At 38.3% G+C, this 20,848-nt stretch overlaps 1 protein-coding gene across 7 annotated transcripts in view; it reads right to left on the reverse strand.

The window, feature by feature from the left end:
• Window positions 1-20,848, reverse strand: part of UBR5 (ubiquitin protein ligase E3 component n-recognin 5) — a 149,699-nt gene that overhangs the window by 96,018 nt on the left and 32,833 nt on the right. For all 7 annotated transcript variants that reach the window (XM_055286944.2, XM_055286943.2, XM_055286942.2 and 4 more), the window contains exons 2-5: window positions 1,712-1,756; window positions 1,251-1,332; window positions 723-799; window positions 207-326 (exon numbers count right to left, since the gene is read on the reverse strand). In XM_055286944.2, the coding sequence (XP_055142919.1) occupies window positions 207-326; window positions 723-799; window positions 1,251-1,332; window positions 1,712-1,756 (324 nt within the window). The remainder of the gene's footprint in view (window positions 1-206; window positions 327-722; window positions 800-1,250; window positions 1,333-1,711; window positions 1,757-20,848) is intronic.

A 20,848-nucleotide genomic window follows, 5' to 3' on the forward strand; every position in this document is an offset into this window, starting at 1 on the left:
CTAGATTAATTGTAATTAGCCTGTGTGAGTTATTTTTATCATGGTGGCTCACCCTGAGCAATATGAACTCCTGCCCAGAGTTCAGGAAAATTTTCTCACTCCATCACTAGAGAGAATATTGAAGATGATCATTCAGACTGAGAGCACTCACAGGAAGATGATACAGATCATCTGTAAGATGGTGCCTTCAACTGGCCACAACTTACCCTAAGGTGTTGCCTGCCAGCCTGCCCAGAGTCTCAGAACCTGAGAGAAACCATGGAGAGTCGCTTGTCCTACCAGGCCTTGACGTCCTCCCTGCCCCCGAGTTGCTGTTCAACTTTGACCTGGGGGAAAACAAGAGGTAAATTTTTGAAGACCAACATTTTTTACAACCCTGTTATTTCAAATTGCATTGCTTAATTTGGAAATGATCTATAAAATCATTTCAGTTAAAGAGTAGATTTGACTTGGTACCTACTAAACACATAGTATCATTCTTCTGATAACCTGTTTCTGTTAAGTGATAACTGGCTCCTCTGCTACTTTTAATGTTAGTACTTTGGGCTGTGAATCATTGCTTGCATAAAAATTAAAATTAAACTAGAAAGCAATGGTTTCACTGTTTTACAAGCATCTAATTTTCTGTAATGCTTTAAGTTGAGGGTTACCAAAATCAAAACACAGGTTTAATATACCTAAGAGCTAAATACATATTAAATAGAAAGGACGTAATATCTTACCCATCATTATTATCAGGTTTACCCAATTCCAATCTGTCTGGCTGTACTGAAAAACCAATCCTGCAAACTCTACCATCCTAAAAGCAAAGAAAACAGAAAAAATTATTCAAGTAAAAATGTGTATTAAAATTTGCATTTATTCAACAGATTCTGTGCCCATCACTGTCAATTCAGAAGACGATAAATAAACTTCCTTCCAAAAGGTGCTTACACCTGAGATGGGGAAATATGACATACATAATCAAGAAACCAGTTGAAAATAATTTACAACATCTCAATCTGACAAAATTCAAAGTAAGAAAATGACTGGATTTAGGAGCCTCCCCTATTCTATTACTAATTAGTTTTCACACACTGGCAAATCATGTAAGCTTTCTCTGGGCCAGAGGAGGAAAGAGAACTGGGAGCTCTTCAAGATAACTTTCGAGTAACTGCTGTTTTCCTGTTACAATGGAAGAAATACAATGATGCACAATTCTATTTTAACTGTTTATTTTTCATTTCTCTATCTTAGAGTGAATAATTTACCTCAAGAAGAAAGGCAGCATGATTTGGTCCCACCACACACTGTTTAATAGTAGCCTGTTCCAATACATTCAAAGGGGGGTGGCTGAGAGATAAAAAAAAAAAAAAAAAGTAAAATTATTTTTTAATGGTAAATACATCATAGGGTTTACTCTTAAATACAATTAGGAAAAAAATAGTTGGCAAAACCTATTTTTAAACTAATATTTACTTTAAAGCAATAATTGAAAAATAATATCTCCATAATCATTTATATGTCCCTGTATGCCAGATTTAAAAAAAAAACAGCATGAATGCAATCTATAATTCAAATAAGCCCAACTCATAAAAAGTTGATAGATTAAAAGTTTCTTAAAGTCTAATAATCACATTAATCTTAATCATATCAGGCTGCCACCTAAATGAGTTTTTTCTTAATAAAGAAAAATTGCTGTCAGAAGATTTAAATATTTTAAAACTCTTACCTGTTTAAATTATATTTGTTCAGCTTCTCAGAAACTTCTCGTAACCTTTAAAACAAAACAAAACATTACCAAACCACATGTACAGATCTTTTGTAAACAAATACTTCTGACAGGTACTTGCACCATTATTTTGGTAATTTCCAATAGTAGTACACAAAACAATTGCTATGGTAAGAATGTTTTTCATATTTTCATTTTTGTCCCAAAAAGATCACAAGCAGACTCTGCAATTCCGTTCCCTCACCACCCCATTTGCAACCTCAGTAACAATGATAATCGTATTAATCCCATTTTCCCATTAATCCCAGGTGAGAAAACTGAAGCTTCTAGAGTTTATAGAAAAGGTAGCATAAAGTTGGTACCTGAACCAATGCCCAACCAAAGGCTCAATTGTTTAAAAAAAAAAAACAAAACAAAAACTGTGTTATCCATGCCAAGAGATTCTTGAGTGCACATGGATATCATGAAATGAAAATAGAAAGCCTAATTGACTTAAGGCATCATCTCAAGTTCTTGAACAGTCTTATAACACAAAATTGAACAAACCAGAGCATCAATGTCCTTATCTACATAAAAGTAAGTATAACACCTCCCATTTCTAACAGCATTTAAAACAGTATTGAACAGATTTAGAAAAACCTCAAAGGGCTACATAACAAAGAGATATTAAGTTGTATTTTCTGTTATGATTTTGTTGTTTCTCTTAAGAAAACAGTCTTGAATGTAAAACACTATAATAGCTAAATTAAACTAGGTATTTTGTCAACCTAAGAAAGTCATTTTACAATGTAAAGATATAATCAAATGTAGAGATTTTAAGCAATTCTATTAAGTTATCAAAAAAAACACTGCCTGATCTGATCTTTTAAAACCTTTTTCAGAAATAATTCTTGTAAAAGTAAACTGAGAATTTTAGAAAGCAATGGGAAAAATCAGAACATTAAATCAGCAGGAAAGTCCATGAATTCTGCTCTCTAAAGAGTGACAAAAATGAATAAAATCAAATTTCAATCATTTGTACTAACAGGTAAAAATGTTATACATACTCCAAAAATAAATGACGTTAAAGCCAGTTTACGGCTTAAAAACTGCCACAAAGCATATATAATCTATGGGAAAATAACCTAATTATTTCAGTAAGAGATTCAATTAGGAGTCAGCTGTTCTATAACTTTATCCTGTAAGTTCTATCCTCCTAGTGAAGAGCATCTTTCAAAGGTGTACAGTAACTGTCTAATATTGAATTGCATTCAGTAACTAAAGTTACTTTTTGTTTTTTTTGAGTCTCGCTCTGTTGCCCAGGCTGGAGTGCAATGGTGCGATCTCAGCTCACTGCAGCCTCCATCTCCTGGGTTCAAGTGATTATCGTGCCTCAACCTCCCGAGTAGCTGGAATTACAGGTACCCACCACCACACCCAGCTAATTTTTGTAATTTAGTACAGATGGGGTTTCGCCATTTTGGCCTGACTGGTCTTAAACTCCTGACCTCAAGAGATCCACTCGCCTTGGCCTCCCAAAGCGCTGGGATTACAGGCATGAGCCACCATGCCCAGCCTAAAGTAACTTTCAAATGCAGCCATATTTTATTTCTCTCTGAAGAAGCAGATACTTACTGGTGACCTTATTCTCACTCCTAAAGAACAGCATCTGATCATTTGTGATTTGGCCCCAGTAAAATACATTTTCATTTTTGTAGCCCAGTTTTGCATTTACTTACTTCCATTAACAAAACACGTTTTCATTAGTTCAAGAAAGTTACGCTTTTTCAAAGAATTCCAGTTTGCCCATTTACAAAGCACACTTCTGTGTTCCAAGATAAAACACCTTAAGGGTATGTATTGTGGAACCCATGAGCTCTGAGAGAAGGCTGACTAGAAAATAGGGAGAAGATAAACAAGGGTGGGTCTGCTCTGCAGAGTAACAGCAGCCTTTAGAAGACCCTAAGAAGCAGCAGGAGCTCTCACTTCCCTGGGTCCACATTTACTAGGAGTAACCACAGTAGTGAGACTTTCAGAAGATAACTTGTTCACTGGCATGCAACTAAACTCATTCTTTTCCATTCCTTTGTTAGTAGCTCAAAACTGTCTCCAGAGCTCTCACAAAATATATAGTATTGGGAGAGAAAAAATAATTGTCAAGGCCTTTTCCAAACCGGACAATGCCTGAGATTAAGAATTAAATGTTTGTTTCCAGGGCTCCAAATATTCCAGACAATTATTTGTAAAACTAAAACAAGCTTTGAGGATATCAGAATGCTAAAAAATATTTAAACTCAAGAACTCAACAGCTAATTTCGGGCTATCTGGGGAGACAGCACAAATGGTTACTGCTATCAATTAAATTTTCTAATCTTAAAAGTCCTGGTGAGACCCCAACCACATCTGAAATACATGTCTGAAATGCACATCAATTTGTACTGGAAACAATGCCACCGAATAGCAAGAAATCTGAGGTTTACTCCCAGCTCATCTACTACTACCTGGACTCACTAAAAGTCCACTAGGTCTCAAGTTCTCATCTATGTGAGGAAGAACTCATTTAGTCATCTCTGGTTCTGAAAATTCTTATTCCTGAAATTCTTGTTTTTTGTTTTTTGTCTCTTTTGAGACTGGGTCTCACTCTGTCACCCAGGCTGGAGTGCAGTGGTGCAATCACGGCTCACTACAACCTCAACCTCCCCAGGCTCAATCTATCTTCCTGCCTCAGCCTCCTGAGTAAATGGAACTACAGGTGCGCGCCATCTCACCCAGCTATTTTTTTTATCTTTTGTAGAGACAGCATTTTAGCATGTTGCCCAGGCTGGTCTTAAACTCCTGTGCTCAACGGATCTACTCGTCTTGGCCTCCCAAAGTGCTGGGATTACAGGCATGGGCCATAGTGCCCAGCCTCAGTCCTGAAATGCTTATGAATATATGAAAAGCAAGTGTACCAATGGAAGATATACATGTAATGTTTACAAAGAAATAGCACTATCATATTCAATTTTTATCATACCCATTTGAAACTTTCAAATGGATTTTATACAGACATTTAGATTGCTTCCCCAAATATCAAATTTTAAAAAACTCTTAAATTCAGTCCATAGATTTAGACAAAACGTATCATCCTTTCAAATCTCAAGACAGTTATGACTAAACTGGGCCCTACAAATTAGTTTATATGAATCCAGATAACAGTAACAAATAAATCTTCACCCCCAAAAAATAACCTATATTTAAGAAGTATTTGATTATCTTTTGCATTATAGAGTCCTCAGTAGACAGGCAAATCACAGAATCACTGCAGGCCTGTGACAACATTCGTTTAAATATGCTAAATTAACCATGCTGTTCCCTTCCTTTAGCCAAAAAAAACACTGACGTTTTTTTAGTTTGCTAATTATTCTATATAATAGAGATTCACCTATTTTAAAGGATCTTCACACAATGTTTACAATAGGCAATACTACACAGGCAATATTAACAAAAGTTTACCCTCTCTTTAAAATAAAAAGAAACTCACACTTAAGCTCACCAAATTCCATTTCAGAATAAATTTTTACACGTGGTTATGATGAAAAACAATTTTAAGAATACAGAATGACATTAGAAAATAACCTCACTGGCCAGGCGCAGTGGCTCATGAGGGTGAGGTGGGCGGATCACCTGAGGTCAGAAGTTCAAGACATGCCTGACCAACACGGCAAAGCCTCGTTTCTATTAAAAATACAAAAATTAGCCGGGTGCGGTGGTGCACATCTGTAGTCCCAGCTACCCAGGAGGCTGAGGCAGGAGAATCGCTTGAACCCGGGAGGCAGAGAGCCAGGATCAGTGAGCCGAGATCGCGCCACTGCACTCCAGCCTAGGTGAAAGAGCAAGACTCCGTCTAAAAAAAAAAAAAAAAAAAACACACACAAAGAAAATAACCTCATAATAGCATTTAATCTCATTCAAGGATAGATAAGTAGACAGGTGAACTTTGGTGAGGTGGTTGTAACACACAATGAATAGGTTAGCAAAAAGCTTCTGACAATCCTTGGGTACTCTACACTCCTATTTGCTACATTTATTCTATATTCTGATTAAATAAACTATTTCATTCCTTTAAATGGATAGATCACTTTACAGATGTAGAGGCTGAAATTTTTGTTTAAAGCAACAAAGTAAGGTAACAGCAAACTAATGTTAATTAACAGACAGGAAAACAGTGTAACGGTACTTGCTAGAAGCCAACATATTTCATTGCTATACTTGAAATCCCCTCTAATTTCAGTCTCATTCTCCCCAAATTTAACATTACAATTTCAAAGGTAACTTATCTTCTCACTGATCCTCAACTGGCAACAGTACTAAGTACAGGTTCTTTGGTTTCATAATTCTCTGCCGAACTCTAACATGGAACATATCTGCATGTTCAAATACCCCTAAACTGGATTAAACCTGACAGATCCTTTCTTGCTGAATTTCTAAAGCAAAATATATATATATATATATCGTTAAATCCTTCAAAGGCTTCAATTCTCAAAGACAGAAAGGTATTTCTGACATCACATTCTCTACAAGGTGATGGTTTCTATATACCTGGAACTGTTAAACAAGGTACATCCACTCATGTTTCGTGACTCTCAGCAATCACGTTAATGGCAAAAGTGGTATCATTTGCCACCAGCGCAATTCCTTCAGTCTCATTCCACTTATTTCCCACCCAGTTCAAATGCCACCTCCTCCATGAACCTTTCCTGGTAGTTGTAATTTCCTTCCTACAGAAGTCTACAAATTCTCTCATATCTAGTCATTTGTGTTTCTATCTCAACTGTCTTCACAGACTCTAAGCAAAGACAGAATACAACTTGCCAAGTCTTTCCTTACCCCTCTGCTTTTCTGGATACAGTTCCAACAATGACAAAAGTACATTACTGGTACGTAACTTATTTCAGAGGTTATGTTCCTGATCTTAATCTCAACAAAACTAACTCTCCAGGTGTTCCGTCTCAAATTAAACATGTCAACAGTGTGAATATACAGATTTAAGATAGTTTCCCATATAACTCTTAAAAGATCACTTACCATGGAAGGAAAAAAAACATCAAGTAACTCAATAATCATTAGGAAACTGCCTTTAAAGTGACCCCACCTCACCCCAACTCTGGATATCCACTCATGGAATAAAACTTTTACATACCCGTACAATTTTATTTTGAAGTAAAGGGCTTAATAATTCATGCAAAGAACCAACAGATACAGTCAGTGAAGGTTACCTACAACACTAAATCACAGACTCCTGTAGAAAAAGTCTTAAAATTCGCCTCTTGTCATCCACGTCGGAGAAAGCAGGTATTGCCAAAACAAAAATGCAGTACATTTAAAAAATCTGTGACCAGATAAATTCTGCTAGAAAAAGAAATACTGTAAGAATATTTCTGGCATTTCTCCAAAGGCAAACCGTCTAAATCTTAAAGCCTAAGTCTTGGAGTGGTGGTCTTGCCTATACCATTTCTCTTTTTTTTTGGAGCAACTATTGTGTACTACATACATGGCAGAGACGAGCACCTTTCTAACAAGACAACCTATCTCTAACCACAGAACATGGTCCGCAGTTAAATTATCATGCACTTTCTTAAGTAAACAGGCAGTCAGTCCTCAATTTTTACACAGTTCTTTTAAACAACTCTTGCACCATACCACAAACACTGACACTTCTTAAATGCTGCTTCTCATGCCAACTGTTTCACGTTATCACTGATACCAATAAATTCAAACTATCACGTGGGGTGGTCCCACTTGCCAGCCACGATAGCTGGGGAAAAAGGCTATATAAACTTTGAGCCCTTTCTGATGATCATTTACTGGTGCCAACATCTAGAAGGCACATCCCCACACCAGCCCCACTCCCAGCGAACTGAGATCCTGGACTAGTTTATTCAATGCAAGGGGTATCCCAACCCCAAATTCCTTTTCACACAGTCCTGGAGGAAGCCAATGGCGAACCACCTAAGGCAAGTTCATAGGGGAGCCCTTTTAAGAAGATTTTTGTTAGAAGACCTCCTATACCAACTGAGTCTTCGGCTTGTGCTGCATCATGGATTTGTTTCTGGGTGAAGGGAACAATGCCTTTCCCCCTATGCACTCTATATTACGACAGACATTAGGAGCTACCTTGGCCTATGAGGCTGGGAATGACAAAGAGCCAGGAAGGATTATTCCTATAGCCTTAGAAGTATACTTTCCCCCCAGCTGAATCATAATCTCACACAAATATATACACTCCACTGGGGTTGGGGCTAACATAAAGAGTCACACCAGCCTTCTGTTTGCCTCAGCCCAAGCAAGAAGCACCAACTCGTTAGGAATGAGTCTCTTCATCTGTGTATGAAAAACTTGCTCATTATATGCCTGAAAGTTGAATTAGACACTCAATTTTCAGACACATTTTTAAAAATCCATTTTTTAATGCTTGTATCTGAATTTAACCCTGATCTTCGGTACTCCAACTTTGGGATTCCATGGAACAGTAAATGTGAAGTGAAGGTAGGAAAATGAGAGATGTAATGTAATTATTTTGACAACACACACAGAAAAAAAAGTCACTATATTTTCACATCAAAAAATGCAGGAAGGCCAAAATCTCACAATAAATAAATACAAAATTAGCTATATTTAAAACTCTCCATTTGGTCCTTAATTTTTCTCATCTCACAGTTGACCACAGGAAACAAGAGTTTAACAATGAGGAACCAATGAGTAAGACTGTTGTGATGGCCAAACAGGAACTAAAAATGTTACCAGGAACAAAAGAATTTAGGCTTCAAGAAAGCAAAGACCATATGTGTTCATTTCTTTCTAGCTCTTTATAGGAGGGTTTTCTGTTTTCTTGTTTTCAAGGGACACAGTCCTGCTCTGTCACCCATACAGAGTGGTGGTGCAGTGGTGTAAGCATAGCTCACTGCAGCCTCAAACTCCTGGGTTCAAGAGATCCTCCTGCCTCAGCCTCCTGAGTAGCTGGGATTACAAGCACATGTCACCACACCAGGCTAATTTTTATTTTTTGTAGAGATAAGAGTGGGGTGGGTGAGGGTAGAGGGGAGGTGTCTTGCTATGTTGCACAGGCTCGTCTCAAACTCCTGGCTTCAAACGATCCTCTCTGCCTTGGGCTGCCAAAGCCCTGGTATTACTGGTTCAGCCATCATGCCCAGCCTAGGAGGGTTTTCTCTGAAAGTAAATCAGAACCTTTGGTTGTGGTGGAAAATGCATATAATATTATTTAACAGAGTTTCCTCAGCAGCTTCCTTTCTTCACCTCTTATGAGGCTTGATTCTCAAACTTGTTAAATCTCAAGACCATCTTATACTCTTAAAAAATATTGAGGACCCCAAAAATCTTTTATGTGGGTTACATCTGTTGATAACACTAAAGTTAACCAATAAAATTTCTGAATATTTTAAAAATAAACTAATTACATATTGACATAAATTACCTTCCTATAAAAACTTTTCCCAAAAATATTTGACAAGGGGGGCTGTTTTACATTTTTGCAAACCTCTTTATTATCAGGCTTCATATAAATTAGATTCTCTGATCTGCTTCTGCCTTTATCTATCACAGTGTATTGTTTTGGTATATGAAGAAAAGCTGGCCCTAGATAGAAAAGTTAGAGAAAAGTGAGGTACATTTTAATATCCTTTCCAGATAACCACAGGTATTATTCTTTGATATTATACCAAAACTCAGCAAGGGATTTCTTAAAGGTTGAGAGCAATGTGGAAATCTGAAACCTAATAATGAACTTTGAATAACTCAGGTATGATTTTGTCATCTTGACCAGCATACACTGGTCATTTGGAAAACACTGATTTATTGCCTGACACAGATACTCAAAAATCACATTTGCTAATGTTACTATCAATCTATAGTGTCAAACTCACAGCAATGGGTACAAGTTTCCCAAAATTCTAAAATTTGCTTGAAAGCTCAAATTTATCACTATAAACAAATACCTTCGTTGTTTTCTGTAAAGTAACAGGCTTACTTGTTCATTTTCAAGAAACTGTCTGTTAAATATCCAAGTCTGAATAACCATTATTTGTCAGTCTCAAATAAAAATGGTTTCCATGAAGAAAGGGGCTTGTTTTAAAACGATCTTATGCTCAAAGGTACAGATTTAACAAAGTTAATAACTTCTACTGTTTCATCAAGGACACTTTGAAGTGAAACTGGCTTTTTCCCCTACAAGTACAAGAAAAGCAAAGAATACAATGACAATTAGTTGTACAGTTTGGTGTCATTGCTTTGATTTCTGCCAAAAAGCCAGTATTTTACCCACCACTGCTTTTAAACCACAGCACAGATGTCGAAATGGTGAACAAGCCTCGACTTTATTATAAAGACAGTTTTGACCTCAGAGCCCCTGTAAGAGTCTTGGAGGTCCACAGACCACACTCCGAGAACTGCCATACTCTAAATACACAGTGCCATTAAAGTGACCAATACTAAATCGACATTGGGGGGAAAATGAGTAATAATTCATTCTTCTTACTAAAACAGCCACAAATGCCAACCAAAATAACCTTCTACTTATATACCTTTTAAATGCTTCTCAAATTATGGATATCCTTTTTAGTCTCCCTCTGTGGCCCAAGCTGGAATGCAATGGTGTGATCTCAGCTCACTGCAGCCTCCGCCTCCCGGGTTCTAGCGATTCTCCTGCCTCGGCCTCCTAAGTAGCTGGGATTACAAGTACACACCACACACCTGGCTAATTTTTGTATTTTTAGTAGAGACGGGTTTTCGCCATGTTGCCCAGGCTGGTCTCGAACTCCCGACCTCAGGTGATCCGCCCACCTCAGCCTCCCAGGGAATATTCTTCTAACTGATAGATATATTTATGGGGTGCATGCATACAACATGTACATGTACACAATGTGTATACATGTATGCAATGTGTAATAATCAAATCAGGGTAATTGGGATTTCACCTCAAACATTTATCATTTGTGATAAGAACATTCCAAATCTTCTCTTCAAGCTATTCTGAAATATACAACAAATTATTGATAACTATAGTCACCATACTGTGCTACTGAACACTAGAACTTATTCCTTCTTAACTGTATTTTTGTACCCGTTAACCAACCTGTCTTCATCCTACCTTCCCCGCTACCTTTCCCAGCCTTTAGTAACCACCATTCTTTCTACTCTATACCTCTATGAAATCAACTTTTTTTAGCTCCCACATATGAATGAGAACATGCAGTTTTTGTCTTCCTGTGCCTGGCTTATTTAACTTAATGTAATGTTCTCCTGGCTCATCCATGTTGTTGTAAATCACAAGATTTCATTATTTTTTATGGCTGAATAGTATTCCACTGTATATATACACTACATGTTTAAAATCCAGTCATCTGCTGAGGGGACACTTAAGTTGTTTCCCTATCTTGGCTATTATGACTACTGCTGCGATAAACATCTCTTAAATATACTGATTTCAATTCTTTTGGACATATACCCAACAGTGGGATTGTTGGATCATATGGTGGTTCTATTTTTTAGTTTTTTGAGCATCCTCCATACTGTTTTCCATAATGGCTGTACTAATTTACATTCCCACCAATAGTATATGAGAGTTCTCCTTTCTCCACATTAAATTATGGATATCCTTTTAAAAAAAAAAAAAAAACAAAAAACAGACAAGGTCTTACTATGTTGCCCAGGCCTCAAACTCCTGGACTCAAGTGATCCTCCCACCTCAGCCTCCCCAGTAGCTGAAACTATGGACGCATTCCACCATGGCCAGCATTGGATATTCTCTGATACTACATCAAAACTCAACAAGTCATAATTCCTCAAAAATTAGTTATAATGTTAAATCTGAAACCCTATCAATGAATTTTTCATACTGTTATAAAAATCTATTGGTCTAATCCTGTACTTTGAATACACTGTTTGTCCATGCCTGATTCTGGGTTTTTTTTTTTTTTTTTTTGAGACGGAGTCACGGAGTCTCACTCTGTCACCCAGGCTGGAGTGCAATGGCACGATCTCGGCTCACCGCAACCTCTGCGTCCCTGGTTCAAGTAATTCTCCTGCCTCAGCCTCCTGAGTAGCTGGGATTACAGGTGCCTGCGACCATGCCTGACTAATTTTTGTATTTTTAGTAGAGACAGGGTTTCGCCTTGTCGGCCAGGCTAGTCTCCAACTCCTGACCTCATGATCTGTCTGCCTCGGCCTCCCAAAGTGCTGGGATTACAGGTGTGAGCCACTGCACCCAGCCCCTGAATCTGTTCAGATTATAAAATGGTGTAGCAACTGGGTATGATGGCTCATGCCTGTAACCCCAGCAACTCAGGAGGCTGAGGCAGAAGGATCTCTTGAGTCCAGGAGTTTGAGGTAAAAGTGAGCTATGATCACCCCACTGCACTCCAGCCTGGACACAGAGCTTAGCAATTATAGGCCTCCGGGTTTGACACATAAAAATTAATGAATTACTACAAGGTTATTTCTTTGGTGAAAAGCAATCTGATCACAGCCTTATAATTCAGATTTCAGCTTGCACATTGATCCCTGTTAACCTCTGCTCAGTCACAAGCCTTAACCACATTTTATTTAAATTTGGCTCATCAATTTCTAAAACAGTGGTCTCACTTTTCTCGCTTACTGCATACCCAAATAAATCTGTGCCAAGCAGCAAACATCTGACTGACTTTACTCTTGGGTTAAATGACCCCAAATTACACAAAAGACAAAACAAAACACAGAAAGAAAAACAAAAGATGGTTTTTGTGAGGTAAGTTCCATCTGCTGGCTTCCTGAATCATAGTTTGCAAGGAGGACTTACACGTTTATTAATGCTTATGAAGATGATAAATGCCAGTTTATATATAATGCATTCACGTTATCCTAAATAAGAATATTCACCTTCAAGATGCATTCAAAGAAGAAAATGAAGTTTCTAAATAAATATTATAACTTCATAAAGGGATATAAACTTTTTTAATGTGAACTACTTCTAACTATTCCCCTTAGTTATCAGTTTTAGTTGAAACTGTCAAAAAGATTTCTATTAAACTGAGAAAATTCATGTTTCTCTAGTTTGCAGAGGAAAATGCTCTGCAAACTAGAGAAAAATTACATTATTCATGGTCATTTCATTAGCTAAACTTTTTTAAAATGTATACCTACAACCAATTTCTTCCTCTAACCTGAAAAATATTCTGATTAGAAATTCTTATATTGTATCACAAATAACACTTTTCCTAATTAAATGAAAAGGAAACCAAAATCCCAAACTACTGGCGCCATTTGAAAGATAAACACATCTCTCAAAAACGAAATGCTGCACAAACACACACACACACACACACACACACACGATCAGTCATGTTCCTTTTTTGTTTTTCCTTTTTGTGGAGAACGGGGTCTCGCTATATTGCCCAGGCAGGTCTCGAACTCCTGGGCTCAAGCTATACTCCCATCTCTTGCCTCCCTGAGAGCTGGGATTACAGGTGTGAGCCACTGCGCCTGGCCCAGTCATGTTCCTTTAAAGCAAAATCAATCACGTTATTTTCAGCTCCGTATGAAACAGGAAAAGAGAAAGAATACACATGCCAAACAAGAAATTTGGTAAGAAAAGATTCAAGATAGGCCTTTATACACTAATTATTCTTAATAATTTCATAAGTCCTTCTGTCTTACCTAATTTCATTTGTTTAATAGTAAGACTATATATACATACATACAAGAATCAAACTATGCTAGCAGATAGGACCGAAAGACTTCTTCAGAGCTCCTGACCAAAAAAGCGTAGCATCCGACCAAAATTTCAAGAGAATATACCAGGCTTTCTTCACCGTAGACCATCCACATTCTGAATATCTGTGACTTCATTCCTTAAAGCATCTCCCAAATGCGGATAATGTATTCAAATTACTACAAATCCAATTTTAACTCCACATACAAATAAAATGTCTCATGAGATAGCTGATGTACTTCATAGTATAAACACTGCTATTTGGTAAGTTATTCAGTTCTTGAGAAAGAACTGTAAACTGAAATAAAATACCTGAAATGAAATCTGATTTCTCTATAGAAACAAGACAATCAGGGGGTTATATTCCTGATCGAGGATCCTGATGCCATTAGATTCTGGAGAGTTTCTTTGTACAAGATTTACTGAGATGGCTTCTTGTTGCCGTTTTATTAACGTCCAAGATGAAATCGCTGTTTTGCTGCCTTTGAAATGGTCATTTTACGTCCTAAGCTGCCATTTCATCAGCCCCAGGCACCACATCTACTCTCTTGTGAGGGGCAGCTTGGTGAGATGGGAAGAGTACGCTGTAGTGTCACAGAAACCTGGGTTTGATTCCATCTCTACTGTGAACTGGCTCTGGAACTTTGGTAGAGCTTATTTTAACATCTCAGAGGCATGGAAGGTTTCTTCATCTATTAAATGCAGATAGAACTACCACTTATCTAGTAGTGATGCTGTAAGGATTCAAGATAATTTTGTAATATACCTTGGAAAGAACAGGCACTTAAGTGTTCAATAAATGGCAGCCATTTATCAATATTACTGAAATGTATTTTTCATCCTTGGATAGCTCACTATATTGCTACTTCAACTCTGCCAAGCTCTGGCTTGAAGTGGTTCTCAAACTAAATAGGGCCCTATTTGATTCCTAAGATCTGCTAGGAACTTGAGGATCCAGGGAATGACAGCTAAGTCTGGGAATTCTCGGAAAAAGAAATCTGTGAACACACTGTAACTCCCTGTTTTATACATGAGTTTTTATTTCAGCATTTTTTTTCTCTTCTTGTCACTACCGTCCCTCTAATCACATCTCTCTCTTCCAGAAGGAGCCTGTACTCCAAACACAATTCCCTAACTAAATCATACTCACAAACTACTCTTTTATTTTTGTTTAAGTAACTATTCCCTCGGCCTTAGAATAACCATATCCCTTCTGAATGGCACTGTCAGAAAAAAGAAAACAGGTACATAGGTAGGTAGGTGACATACAGATATTAGACTGATAGAATAACTATATCCCTACTGCCTTCTGCACACATAGCTACTAGTCTCAGGCCTACACTGAAACAAACTGTGGGAAACCTTAATTTACCCTTCACTCCAGACTAAACTAGGCATTTCTCTGAATTCCAATATACCTAGTGCATACTTCCCAACAGCATTTCTTATACTCAAACTACTTGTACAATGAAATATCTGTCTCCCTCACTGCCAAACAAACTCTTAAGGCAAGAACCATGTTTTATTAATTTCAAAATTCCCAATACCTGACACATAGTAAATGCTTATTTATATGGATGGGGGAGCTTAACAAATGGACATTCATGTCTTAGCTCTAAGCCCTATATTGCCTCAAAATGGTGGATTTGCGACTTTTTAAAAAGTCTTTCTTTTAAAATGTTTAAACGTTTAAAAAGTAATTTTTGGCCAGGCACAGTGGCTCACGCCTGCAATCCCAGCACTTTGGGAGGCCAAGGCAGACAGATCACTTGAGGCCAGGAATTCGAGAACAGCCTGGGTAACATGGCAAAACCCCATCTCCACTAAAAATACAAAAATTAGCCAGGGGTGGTGGTGCACACCGGTGATCCCAGCTACTCAGGAGGCTGAAGTACAAGGATCACTTGAACCTGGGAGGCAGAGGTTGCAGTGAGCCAAGATTGTGCCCCTGGCACCCTAGCTTGGGCAACAGAGTGAGACTCTGTCTCAAAAAATAAAAATAAAATGAATAAAAAATAAGAAGTGGTTTTAAAACATTCTGCTGTGTCCAATATTAGCAGACTAGGTTTTATAAAACACAACAAAGGAATGTTGTCCCGCAAAATAATCTCCCGTAGGCTACATAATTCAAATGGTGCTATAAGAGTATGAGGAATTTCTGAAACTCTGAGAATTAGCCCCAGAAAGAGTTTACCAGACAAACAGGAAAGTCACTCAGTACTCTACAGTTGTGGGATACTCTCCCAGTCCACTTGCCTAAGAAGACAATCTTCTTTCTCCTCTCCCTCGCCCTCCCCTGTGGTTTATATCTGGGCTGGTGTTAGGGAAATGTGCTGCAGGGACCAAAAGGAAGCTGGAAGCAATAGCAAGAGGGAAGGAGAGCTCATCAGGAAGCAAAATTACAGATAAAAGCCTATTATAGTGCAGAGCCTGGCTGTCTAAGCGCCTTACATTGGTAACAGGAATCTAACTGGTGAAGTGCCTTAACATGAAAAGTACAGAAAGTCTGATCACTGGAGGTCCTCCAATGGCAAGTAATACCATAAAATATTCTAACACCTAATGCTTACCAGAATAGGAATAATTGGATATAAACATACACATTAAATTGTTTCTTTGGTTTGGGTAATCATCAACATTGTAGCTTTCATGAAAAGGCAAAATTAGTGCCAGACTGGTCCTACCAAGTCAGTCAAAAGCCCTGGGTTTTGACTCCCAGCTCTGACACCGTGTAACCTTGGATACCTCATTTAACATCTCTTGCTCTCATGTTCCCACTTCTGTCAAAAATTTATGTTTCACAAAGTTGTTTTAAGAAATAGGTAACATCACATGCAAAAGTAATGTGTACCCTCTAAAATAAGAGTGCCTAAATATGGCTCATCATGGAAATCCCTGGGGAACAATTAAAAAGACATATTCTTAGGCCCTATTTAAACGTACTAAATCAGAAATCTCTAAATACAAGGCTCAATAATTTATATTCTGGCTAAATAAATATTGGTATATGCATGAAATATCTCTGGAAGGAATAATACTAATCACCTGTGAGGAAGGGAAGAAGAAAGCGAGGAAACAGAAGACGGAGGGAGGCTTTTCACTGTATGCCAATTTACAATTATTTATTTATTTATTTATTTTTATTTTTTGAGCCTGTTGCCCAGGCTGGAGTGCAGTGGCGCGATCTCGGCTCACTGCAACCTCCACCTCCCAGGTTCAAGCAATTCTCCTGCCTCAGCCTCCTGAGTAGCTGGGATTACAAGCGCCTGCCACCACACCTGGCTAGTTTTTTTGTATTTTTAGTAGAGACAGGGTTTCACTATGTCGGCCAGGCTGGTCTTGAACTCCTGACCTCGTGATCCGCCCACCTAGGCCTCCCAAAGTGCTGGGATTACAGGCACAATTTTTTATTTTTAGACCACATGAACATATTACCAACTTAAAAATTTTTTTTAAAAATGTCTATGCATCCACAGTAATTCTGATGGCTCAACTAGGTTTGGAACTCACTACTCACTCTAAAACACCACAAATACACACAAGGATTAAAATATTCACAAAAGTAGGGGTCTGTTTAGGGAGGCAGTAAGTAAGTATACTATTTCAAGTTTGGAGACTGTTGCTTAGGACAGCCCCCTCTTAGAAATTCACAATTCATACACCTCCATTCAGCCTCCAATAAGCCCTACAATGAAAAGGCCTGTTTATGCTTAATCTTATGCTTCCCAAGTTGAAGATGAACATGGAACACTCGCTAGTAAGATCTTGGGGAATCAGAGGACACTGGTTTGAGAGCTAAGGTTCCTGAAGTAGAGCAAGTCTTAGTCATCTCTACCCCAGGACCCAAGAGAGTGTATCTAGAACACAGAAACCTCCTCCAAAAGGTAGAGCTCAACAGTGACAAACTGCTTTTCCTGTCTTTTCTCCTCGTCTAAAAATGGTTTTCCAATTTCCTTATTGTTTAATCAACTGAAAGGATTTTTTAAAGAGCATAATAATCCACTGTGCCTAAAATCATATCGTTAAAAAATGTAAAATACTGGCCAGGCGTGGTGGCTCATGCCTGTAATCCCAGCACTTTGGGAGGCCGAGGCAGGCGGATCATGAGGTCAGGAGATTGAGACCATCCTGGCCAACATGGTGAAACCCTGTCTCTATTAAAAATACAAAAATTAGCTGGGCGTTGTGGGACACGCCTATAGTCCCAGCTACTCAGAAGGCTAAGGCAGGAGAATCACTTGAATTCGGGAGGCAGAGGTTGCAGTGAGCAGAGATCACGTCACTGCACTTCAGCCTGGGCAACAAAGTGAGATTCCATCTCACAAAAAAAAAACGTAAAATACCTACAGCCCAAATAAATGTTTTCAACCCAAATAATATGGCAGTAGGCATTTTTATTCCTTTAAGTGGGAAAATAAAAGATCTTTATGATTCAAAAGCGCCTTGTTTTAGGAGATAGCAATAGATTTCAGTATTGTTTTTCCTTCTCCAATATAAGCAGACCCTGCTGGGCATCTTTATCCCCATTAAGCCAGACTAATCAAGTGAGCTGTACAATCAAACCACTTGAAAACCTCATTTTTTACTGAAAACCTACAGATCTGCATAATCAGAATGGGTCTAAAAGCTATATCAAATGGCTCTTTGAAGTCTGCACCTAATTCAATGCACTCTAATGGGTCTCTAATCTAGAAACCCTTCCTTCAGCTATCTAAACCAAAGCAGTCAAACAAATGTCATCAAAATTTAAAAAACTGCCATAGCCAAATCTAAGGACTCTATCATTGTGTTTTGTCACTATGGAACACAAATTAACATAAATGATTCCTGTGTGTTATCACAACTACCATAATAAAGGCTTGGTTTTAGTCTTCAAGGATCCACCAGAAAATGCTTCCGGTTCTTTGTCTTATAATAAATACTAGGTTGGTACAAAAGTAATTGCAGTTTTGCCATTAAAATTGCAAGAACCAGGTCGGGCACGGTGGCTCACACCTGTAATCCCACCACTTTCAGAGGCCGAGGCGGGTGGATCACTTAAGGTCAGAAGTTCCAGACCAGCCTGGCCAACATGGTGAAATCCGTCTCTACTGAAAATATAAAAATTAACCGGGCGTGGTGGCGCACATCTGTAATCCCAGCTACCTGGGAGGCCGAGGCAGGAAAATCACTTGAACCCAGGAGGCAGAGGTTGCAGTCAGCCAAGTTCGCGCCACTGCACTCCAGCCTGGGTGACAAGAGTGAAACTTGGTCTCAAAAAAAGGAAAAAAAAAAAAAAAAAAAAAATTTGCAAGAACCGCAATTACTTTTGCACCAACCTAATAACTCAATGTACACTGACTCAAAAGACTCAACAAGTGGTTCCAGACTAATATTTTAGTTTACTGACTTAGTTTGCAGACTAATATTTTAGTTTACAGACTAATATTACTGACCAAGTAACATCTCACCCCATCTCAATGTCCACTCTCATCTTCTCCCAGTAGATACAGGGGGATTGGGGGTAGGGGTGGGGGACAACTTGGTCTTTTAGATAGTGCATGGATATGACAGCAAGAGAGCTAATCTTGGGAAAGACTATGAAGAAGAGCTGCCTACCTTCCAGTGTCTAATTATCTTCCCCAATACTGCTGCCTTTTCGGCCATGCTTTTTTTAATAAAATGCCTGGAAATCACTTGCTAGTCACAGAGATACATCTCAAGGCATAACAAGTTTATTGGTATAATCAGCTACCTCCTCTCCCGGTTTCTGAAAGGGGAAGATGGTGGAGGAGTGAGTAGGGGTATATGCGAACACTAAACTCATCTCAAGCCAGATGCTCTTTGTAACTGCCACCATCTCAAATAGTAATTAATCACTATGTTAGGAGAACACAAATGTTTGTAAAACACGGTCGCCATCATCATAGCTACAACACAGCAGTGTAGCCCTCCTGTTTTCCACAAAAATAACTGGCATCTGTTTAATACTTCAGTGTGTATAAAAACAGAAAACAAACCTAACAAAATGGAGGCAGTCTTATTAGAATATTATCAATAAATAATATTGCCATAATATTGTCATAGTGTCAATTCACACTTGGACCATACAGTTCTTTTGTCCCAGACTAAATTCTCTATACCTCCTTCTTACCCTGACCACTCTACCAACTCTGATTGTGGACAGTCAGTGTAAAAACCATTCTACAGATGTGGTTGGTCCTGTTATCTCCACTTTCTCTCCTTTCCATCAAAAGCTGAAAAAAGTGAGTAAAACTAAAACAAAAAGGAAAAAAATATACGAAACACTTCTTAACAAGTATTTATGAATATTATGTGCAGATATGCAAACCAGTAGAAAGAATGGCTGAAGTAGAGATGATGCATTGAGTTCACCCTGAGGAAAACTTCTCCTACTCGAAATATGTAGCTATGAAAGGCAACTGTAAAAAAGAGAAAACCAAAAGACAAAGCTGAGATGAGATACAAGATGAGTATCTCCACACAAGAAAAACAGTAAAACAGACTGGGTGCCAGAGCTGGGTTCATCCTAGAAGCCAGTTAGGCCCACATTTTTAGTACAAAACTTTGTAACTGAAAATTTTAATAGTAACCATTAAAATAATGGAAATTTAGTCTATGACTTTCGAATCAAGAGGGAGGGAAAAAAAGGAATGCAGAAAACTAACCATCTAACAGAAGAGGAAAAAAACAGCAAAGAGGCCGGGCGCGGTGGCTCAGGCCTGTAATCCCAGCACTTCGGGAGCCAAGGCAGGCAGATCACTTGAGGTCAGGAGTTCGAGATCAGCCTGACCAACATGTTGAAACCCCGTCCATACTAAAAATACAAATATTAGCCACACATGGTGATACATGCCTGTAGTCCCAGCTACTCGGGAGACTGACGCAGGACAATCACTCGAACCTGGGAGGCAGAGACTGCAGGGAGCCAAGATCGTGCAACTCCAGCCTGGGCAACAAAGCTAGACTCAAAAAAACAAAAAACAAAAAACAAAACGCAGCAAAGTAAATGGATCAGAAAATATAAAATTCAGAGAGCAGAAATAAGTCTACTTATTCAAATAGATTAATCTCACATATTACAAGTCAAAGATTAAGGGGAAAAAAGTCAGGTATCAGTAGCGAAAAAGACAGCATTAATAGGAATAGAGACTATATTACAATAAAAAGAACAAACTACAAAGAACATTGAATAATGTTCATGAATCTGAAAGTTTCTAACACCACAGCCTCAACAATGTATATAACAAAAACTGACCATTTGAGAAGCTGTCAACTCTGATGAAAAATTTAACATGCGTTTTTTTTTGGACATGGGATCTCCCTATGTTACCCAGGCTGGTCTTAAATGATCCTGCCACCTCAGCCTCCCAAGTAGCTGGGACTACAGGCAAGCGCCATCATGCTCAGCAGAG

The sequence above is a fragment of the Symphalangus syndactylus genome, chromosome 7, assembly GCF_028878055.3.
Source record: "Symphalangus syndactylus isolate Jambi chromosome 7, NHGRI_mSymSyn1-v2.1_pri, whole genome shotgun sequence".
Lineage (NCBI taxonomy): Eukaryota > Metazoa > Chordata > Mammalia > Primates > Hylobatidae > Symphalangus > Symphalangus syndactylus.